The sequence below is a fragment of the Panicum virgatum genome, chromosome 7K, assembly GCF_016808335.1.
Source record: "Panicum virgatum strain AP13 chromosome 7K, P.virgatum_v5, whole genome shotgun sequence".
Lineage (NCBI taxonomy): Eukaryota > Viridiplantae > Streptophyta > Magnoliopsida > Poales > Poaceae > Panicum > Panicum virgatum.
In genome coordinates this window covers 39685038-39693658 of record NC_053142.1, presented here as the reverse complement: position 1 = coordinate 39693658, position 8621 = coordinate 39685038, and the positions used below count along the sequence as shown (strand labels likewise).

The 8621-nt window shown below is 55.1% G+C and overlaps 1 protein-coding gene and 1 pseudogene across 1 annotated transcript; both read left to right on the top strand.

Annotated features, from left to right (window-relative positions):
- The first annotated feature begins 890 nt into the window (after positions 1–890).
- LOC120640243 lies at positions 891–2676 on the top strand (annotated as a pseudogene).
- A 2808-nt stretch (positions 2677–5484) lies between these two features.
- Positions 5485–8212, top strand: LOC120642393 (phenylalanine ammonia-lyase-like). The gene is made up of 2 exons (XM_039918901.1): positions 5485–5957; positions 6157–8212. The coding sequence occupies exons 1-2, from the start codon at positions 5593–5595 to the stop codon at positions 7901–7903; spliced, it is 2112 nt and encodes a 703-aa protein (XP_039774835.1). The 5' UTR covers positions 5485–5592; the 3' UTR covers positions 7904–8212.
- Positions 8213–8621: the final 409 nt, after the last annotated feature.

The following is an 8621-nucleotide window of genomic DNA, read 5'->3' as shown; positions in this document are numbered from 1 at the left end:
TTTCGATGTGATGGAAAAATTTGGAAAGTTGGGAGGAATTTGTGGTATCTAAACACACCCCAAAGTTAAAGGTACCTACTACAAACAAGCAGCCGGTCGGAATGCGGGCGTGGGGGCCATACGGGGCTCCGCCCGCCCCCCCCCCCCCCCGGCTCAGGAAAATTCGTCACTGCCCGCAGGCTTGGCTACGTGCGGAGCATACGCTTCCACTGCCAGTCCTGGAGAAGCAGCTGCTACGAGAAACAATACCCTTAGCTGGCCCTTGGGACACCCGCTCGCCTAAGGTCCTGTTTGGATGAGAGTAGTACGAGTAGTACAAAAATTTTGACCTATAATTAGGTGTAGTAAATAAAGGTAATTTACAAAGCTAACTCTACAGCGTTGTACTACTTCGCGAGACGAACCTAATGAGACCTTTGACCGCACGATTAGAGGATGGTTACTGTAACATCACTGTAGCCAATCATCGATTAATTACTATCATTAGAGGATGGTTACACCCATCTGTGAAAAGTTTTTGCAAATAAACTTCGTTTAATACTCCATGCACTGAAAATTTTTTTCTCGAGAAATGTGTGGTATGCTATGCTATCCAATCACCTCGGCTCTCCCCTCCCTCCCTCCTCAAGGGTAATTTTGCCATAGGACATCAAAGAAATGTGGTATTAGCTCATGGACATCGCTCAATTCTAAATTTGCTAATGGACACTACTGTTTTGTGTCTATTTGCTAGTGGACATTGAAGAAAATAAAATATTCATTTTTTTGTTTCAGTAGAGATACAATGGGTGGAAAAGTCAAATTTGCCCTTGTTAAAGTCGTATCCCAGCGACTGTTGCTTTGCCTCTGCGGGCTTGCTACAGCGGCGGCGGCGCCACTGCATGGCCGGCCAGCAAAGACATCGAGCTGCGAGGCCACCCACCCATCCATCCATCCATCCATCATCTACCATTCTCACCACCAGCCAAGAGGCCAAGAAGCAGCAGCTAGCCATGGCCAAGAACCGCCACCTAGTCTGCCTCCTTTTCCTCCTCACGGCGGCCGCGGCCGCCGCCACCGTCTCCGCCGCCGCCGTGGGCAACCTGACGGCGTACGAGATGCTGGAGCGGTACATGTTCCCGCGGGGCATCCTCCCGCAGGGCGTGCAGCGCTATGTGCTCCGGCCCGACGGCTCCTTCGAGGTCTTCTTCCCCGGCAGCGGCGGCTGCGAGTTCCGCGTCGGCGGCCGGTACCTGCTCCGGTACGAGCGGCGGATCGCCGGGATGGCGCGCGCGGGTCCATCCGCGGCCTGCGGGGCGTCAGCGTGAAGGTGCTCTTCCTGTGGCTCGGCATCGACGAGGTGGACCGCGCCGGCGACCAGCTCAGCTTCCGCGTCGGCCCGCTCGCCGCATCGTTCCCGCTCCGCAAGTTCGCTCAGAGCCCGCGCTGCCGCAGGGGAGTGCCGCGCCGAGGGAGCAGGGGAGGGCTGCTCGCCCAAGGCCGCCGCCCGGGGAGGAGGCGCTCGCCCACCGCCGCGGAGAGGGACGGATGGGGCGGAGTGCCGGCGGCGCCTAGATCGGGCGTGGGTGGCCGCCGGAGCCCTCGCCCGCACCGGCCGCCGCTCCGGTCAGCCGAGCGGCACGGCGGAGCGCGTCGCCGACGGCCCGCCCCGCGCGCAGCCGCAGCTCGGCGCGCCGCTGCTATCGCCCTTCCGCACCGGTGCTGGGCGCTGCCGCTCGCCCCTCGACGCCGCGCACGCCGCTCACTGCGCGCCCGCCGCGCTGGCCGGCCACCGCTCTTGGGTCTCTGCCGCCGGAGCTCACCGTTGGGGAGGGAGGCGAGCCGCTCAGCATGCGCGCAGCCGGCCACCCGCGCCGCTCGGACACCCGCGCTGCTCGCCGTGGCCCCGCCTAGCTCGAGGCCGCGCCCGCCGAGCTCGAGGCCGAACCTGAGGCCGCGTGCCTGCCGAGCTCGAGGCCGTCGGAGGCCCGGGCCGCCGCGGCGGAAGCCGCAGGGGAGCGCGCGGGCACGGGCGGATGTATGGCCGGCGCGAAGGCGGGCTACCGAGCGGCCATGGCGGCAAGGTGAGGCAGGGGCATGTGCGGAGCCGTGGAGAAGATACGGAGTTGGTAGATAAAAAAAAAAGAAGAAGAGGCTGATCAATGATCCCATCTGACAAAGGGAAGGGGGCAGACCGGCAGAGGGCAGGGTGAGATCAACGAGGCACGCGTGGGGCGGACGGTCATGATTCGCGCAATCACGCACGCATGCCTGCCCCAACGCCGTGTTCCTAAATTCAAAATTCCAAAAAAAAATTCGGCACCTGTATGTACTTAAATCTAAACGAAATAGGGAAATTGGTGTTTTTTCAAAAATGAAGCTTCTATTTGCCCCTATTTTGAGTGTTTTTTAAGTGTACCTCTATTAAATGAATTTAAAAGGTAATAATTTTTTTTTAAAAAAATCATAAAAATATGTAAGTACCCCTTATTCAACCATCCCAACCTTAGGTAACTATCTAAAACTCTCCTCCTTTGCACCACCTCCACCTCCCTTCTAACCCTAGCAGCTTCTGCGGCCAATGGCAGCAAACTAGCATTCGCAGCGGCCGGTGAGCGCACATAGGGCGGTCGAGTATGCTTATGCAGACAAATTTGCTGAATGTGGTTGGACATAAAGTTTTTCTTTTGCAGTTAAATTGATGCCATTAGCTTTTTCTAATAAAATAGGGGTAAACTAAATCTTCAATTTAAAAAAGCAGGGGCAAAATCACCGAGTTAAAAATATAGGGACAAAATCACCATTATCACTTAAAATAGGGGTATAAACGCAAAAGCCTCAATAAAAAACGCATTGCACAGTTTGTCTATAAATCGCGAGACGAATCTAATGAACATAATTAGACCGTAATTAGAAGCTAAAGTGCTACAGTAATGCTACAGTAAACAACCTTTAATTATGGATTTTTTTGCGGTTAAAATTAGGCTCATTAGATTCGTCTCGCGATTTACAGACGAGTTCTGTAATTAATTTTGTGATTAGTTTATATTTAGTACTTCAAATGTAGAAATATATTGTTTCAAAAACTTTACGTTGAAAACTTTACGGAGGCAAGATCCTCGGTTGGTTTTCCGCGGCGAGCGGCACGCAATCATGGTGCGCACGCGGCGACGTGAGGCCTGTTGGTATACTGTAGTAACCGGCCCCCCTTCAATTAACTGCGCGGTCCGCCACTGCACGCGGGCATCGCGACAGTCTGCCACGACGCGAAAGCCTGGATTACCAGCGGCGCCACACACACATGCACAGTACTACGGGTGGTCTGCGGTGCTCTGCACGGTGGTGCCTGGCCCTGGCCGTTGCACACGCGCTGACAGGCACGCACCACTGTCGACGACGCGTACGAGGACACGAAACAGGCCGGGACAGAATAAAAGGCCAAGTAAAAAGGGTCTTCGATTGGTTGAGCGGGTACAATTAATTTATTTAATTATTTTATTTTAGGGGGACCGGGGCCGGGGCCTCCCCACCAGGCCCCCAACAACCCTGTTTCGCAGCAGCGAGGAAAAGCCAGGGGCGATCCATCGGGCCCTCTTTTCAGGGTTGGTGAGAGACTGAGAGTGAGAGTGAGAGGCTGGTCGGTCCATGGAGCGATCCTGCATTCCTGCAGGGATCCGCTACGCCGGAAGCCTGAATGCCTGATGAAAGGGAAGTGATCACATTTGGCTTCGGCGAGAGTAGACGTGGCAGGCCAGCAGCCAACGAACGGTGTTCCACCGGGGCGGGACGTGTTCCGGCGTCCGCTGCGGTACGGTGATCCAACGGCGGAAACCACGAGCTCCGTCGTCCCGCCGCCGTGGAAACCTGGCCACCCCTATTGGGGAACTGCTGCCTCTGGCCGGTCTCTCTCTCTCTCTCTCACACACACACACACACACCTGGGCGTTGTTGAGAGCGCGGATGTGGATGGAGGGGGGTTGGTAAGAATGCGAGTGCAACTTTTAAATGTGACTATGTGGATGTGTCAATTGAAGAATGTAAGGGGGTTTGGTTAGGGGAGCAGATTGTGGTTGGTGGTGGTATATGTACTTGTTTTTCCAATAGTTTTATGTGTTTCCAAATAATCCTTATGCTGACGTAATTGTTGCATAGGCTTGCCCGTGATTTGGCTTTGCCTTAATAAGCAAGCTAAGCTTTTCAGAGAGTTTTATGCATGCGAGCTTGGTGAATTCATCACCGAGAGTAACCCTATTTTACTTGAGTTTGGTGCCATCACTTTCCCTGCATGATTCTTCTGTTGGAAGAGTTTTGGTACAATTATTTATGAATAAGTCATCTCTGGTACATCCTATTATAGTACATAGAGTGAGTTGTGCGATGCTGGAACCGGCCAATCATTTTGTAACGGGGTATATATACACACATTTGTCTCTAACTCGACAAAAGCATATCTTAATTAGTAACCAACGTACGGGTGTTGCACCGTTCATAGAGAAAAATTTTGTACTACTTACTATATGATCTGATTTTTCATAAGTTAACACCTCTCTATAGTATTTGCCCAAGTGCATTTCGACCAGCAGGATCTGGCTCTCTCGGTTCCAGCCGATCAATGATGGCACTCCGATGGGCTTAATATAATGATATTGAAGCCCCAAGAAGAAATGGTAAATTTTTCAAGATTAGAAGAACGGCAAATTCTGCCAAAAGGCTTTCTTTGAATTCTCGTTGAGCTGCAATAATATACCGCTGCTGAAACCTTTCTTGTTTCAAAGATGAAATTTGGCATAAAGGTTTTACTTATGTAGACCCTCCAATGTCAAAAGTTTCTAGATTAACTCCTAACGAAATTCCACCTGATCTACCATGGGGAGCTAGCAATGCCAGAAAAGATCTTTTTTTTATTAAAATGCCAGAAAAGATCTTTGTTGCACATGAATCATTAAGACAATTCTTTGTGAAGTCTGTTTTCAATTCGTTATCCCAAGCACTATAAAAGTAGTAAAATTTCACGAGAAAAGAGTTTTAATTCTCATAAGAAATTAAGGAAGGAAAAAAAAGGCATATAAATTTCTGAAAGTATCAGGTCGGCGCCCGCGGATTAATCAAGATATATGGTCAATGAGTTAAGAGTCCTACGGCGCCTAGAGACAACAACTAGAGTCCGCGCTGTAGTTGCACTATCTCCATTGCAAAGGCCTCCATCCCAACCACCCAGCAAAAAAAAAAAAATTGAGCAAAACACCCAGCAAAACCTGACAGTTCCAACCAACGCACATTGACACTGGACTGGATCACTGGAGCTCACCACATCAATGTCAACATGCAGCCACCGGCACGCACATACTCTGGCCTGTCAGGAGAAAAAGAAAAAAATCTCACTCTTCTCTGAGTGAGATCCACCACACCTCACACCAACCAGGTCGCCAACTAACCCACCAACACCCGGCTTCACCTAAACCCTCCTCCCTGCCCCCGGTTGCTATATAACTGCCGCCTCCGCGCTCCGTTTCCTCCAGGAAGAGCTTCGCAGTCCTCCACACAACCTCCCGAGCTCTTCTTCTTACCACCACCACCACCGCAGCTCCTCCTCCTCTCTTCTCGGTAGTCGAAATGGCGAGCAACACGGCCATCTGCGAGAGCGACCCACTCAACTGGGGCAAGGCGGCGGCGGAAATGGCGGGGAGCCACCTCGACGAGGTGAAGCGCATGGTGGCGCAGTTCCGCGAGCCCCTCGTCAAGATCGAGGGCTCCAGCCTCCGCGTCGGCCAGGTGGCGGCCGTGGCTGTGGCCAAGGACGCGTCCGGCGTGGCCGTCGAGCTCGACGAGGCGGCGCGCCCCCGCGTCAAGGCCAGCAGCGAGTGGATCCTCGACTGCATCGCCCACGGCGGCGATATCTACGGCGTCACCACCGGCTTCGGCGGCACGTCGCACCGCCGCACCAAGGACGGGCCGGCGCTCCAGGTCGAGCTGCTCAGGTACTACTAATCACATGTCTTTACTTCTTTGTTCCAGCTTCAAAAGTGATTCATCATGTGCCTGCCCACTGGCAACGACCTGTCGGTTGTTGCAAGTTGCAATTGGTGTCTAGTAGTACTAGATTGATGATTTCTGTCAGCGCGCGGCTCATTTCTGACGACAGGCGCTCGCTGTGTTTTGTTCTCTCGATCAATCCAGGCATCTCAACGCCGGTATCTTCGGCAATGGTTCCGACGGCCACACGCTCCCGTCCGAGGTGTCACGCGCGGCCATGCTCGTCCGCATCAACACCCTGCTCCAGGGCTACTCCGGCATCCGCTTCGAGATCCTCGAGGCCCTCGCCAAGCTCATCAACACCGGCGTCAGCCCGTGCCTGCCGCTCCGGGGCACCATCACCGCGTCCGGCGACCTCGTCCCGCTGTCCTACATTGCCGGCCTCATCACCGGCCGCCCCAACGCGCAGGCCGTCACCGTCGACGGCAGGAAGGTGGACGCCGCCGAGGCGTTCAAAGTCGCCGGCATCGAGGGCGGCTTCTTCAAGCTCAACCCCAAGGAGGGCCTCGCCATCGTCAACGGCACGTCCGTCGGCTCGGCGCTCGCCGCCGTGGTGTGCTTCGACGCCAACGTCCTCGCCGTCCTGTCCGAGGTGCTGTCCGCCGTCTTCTGCGAGGTGATGAACGGCAAGCCCGAGTACACGGACCACCTCACCCACAAGCTCAAGCACCACCCGGGCTCCATCGAGGCCGCCGCCATCATGGAGCACATCCTGGACGGCAGCTCCTTCATGAAGCACGCCAAGGAGGTGAACGCCATGGACCCGCTCCTCAAGCCCAAGCAGGACAGGTACGCGCTCCGCACGTCGCCGCAGTGGCTGGGCCCCCAGATCGAGGTCATCCGCGCCGCCACCAAGTCCATCGAGCGCGAGGTCAACTCGGTCAACGACAACCCCGTCATCGACGTCCACCGCGGCAAGGCGCTCCACGGCGGCAACTTCCAGGGCACCCCCATCGGCGTGTCCATGGACAACGCCCGCCTCGCCATCGCCAACATCGGCAAGCTCATGTTCGCCCAGTTCTCCGAGCTGGTGAACGAGTTCTACAACAACGGGCTGACCTCCAACCTGGCCGGCAGCCGCAACCCCAGCCTGGACTACGGCTTCAAGGGCACCGAGATCGCCATGGCGTCCTACTGCTCCGAGCTCCAGTACCTGGCCAACCCCATCACCAACCACGTGCAGAGCGCGGAGCAGCACAACCAGGACGTCAACTCCCTCGGCCTCGTCTCCGCCAGGAAGACCGCCGAGGCCATTGACATCCTCAAGCTCATGTCGTCCACCTACATGGTCGCGCTGTGCCAGGCCGTGGACCTTCGCCACCTCGAGGAGAACCTCAAGAGCGCCGTCAAGAGCTGTGTGACGGCGGTGGCCCGGAGGGTGCTGACCACCAGACCCGACGGCGAACTCCACAGCGCCCGCTTCAGCGAGAAGTCCCTGCTCACGGCCATCGACCGCGAGGCGGTGTACGGCTACTACGACGACCCCTGCGGCGCCAACTCGCCGCTGATGAAGAAGATCCGCGCCGTGCTGGTGGACCACGCCCTGGCCAACGGCGAGGCCGAGAAGGACGCCAGCGCGTCCGTCTTGTCCAAGATCAACAAGCTGGAGGAGGAGCTCCGCGAGGCGCTGCCCAGGGAGATGGAGGCCGCCCGCGTGGCCTTCGAGACCGGCGCGGCGCCGATCGCCAACAGGATCGAGGAGAGCCGGTCGTACCCGCTGTATCGCTTCATCCGCCAGGACCTCGGCGCCGTCTACCTGACCGGCGAGAAGCTCAAGTCCCCCGGCGAGGAGTGCAACAAGGTGTTCCTGGCCCTCAGCGAGGGCAAGCTCATCGACCCCATGCTCGAGTGCCTCAAGGAGTGGGACGGCAAGCCCCTGCCCATCTGCTAAGCTGATGCTGATCAGGAGGAGGAGGAGGAGGAGATCATCACACCGTGCGCACGCGAGGAATAAACAAGGGAGGGTTTCACTATTCTGAATGCTTCTTATTATTGTTTGCGACTTTGCAGATTATTATATATGTTGCTTGTCTGTTCATCCTTTTTGAGCTTGTTACTGTAATCGTGTATTCTGTCGTCTCTTGTTTCTTACCCTCGATCGCTGCAATGCCATTGTGGCCCATGGCCTGGCACTCAGCTTTCTGATCTGTACTCTAATTAATTTGGAAGTAAAATGTACCACTGTATCTGAGTCCTCTTATCTCTGTCGGAATGTTGTTTCTTCTGTTACGTGAGAATCGAACTCCACGAGCATTAATTTGCACATGGTCTGTAACTTCAGACTTGTCTCTCCAAAATCGGTGAATCTTTCATTTGCCAGGATCTATCATCATCAGGACATCAGGTCAGCATACTAATGGCGGGAACTGCATCGCACGTGGTCATTTGGCAAGTCCTGAACTGCTGAGAGTGACAGAAGTCCTTTCTCGCGTGGGTCTTTGCTGGGCTTGCCCAAACACTATTGGGTATTTATTTGGGTGTATGCGTCAGCTGTCGTCCATCGTCCATCTGTGTTGGGGTCGGCGACGATGGCGATGCCCACTCCTACCTACCACTTGAGTTCTCGGCACAGCTCAGTCCTCGGTACATTCCAAAATATATACGTTTTC

What these genes read in the sequence shown, in the direction of transcription:
- LOC120642393 (XM_039918901.1), top strand. Translation starts at nt 5,593, where the DNA reads ATGGCGAGCAACACGGCCATCTGCGAGAGCGACCCACTCAACTGGGGC. An exon ending in CTCCAGGTCGAGCTGCTCAG is followed by an intron (nt 5,958 to 6,156) that starts GTACTACTAATC and finishes CGATCAATCCAG; the next exon opens with GCATCTCAACGCCGGTATCT.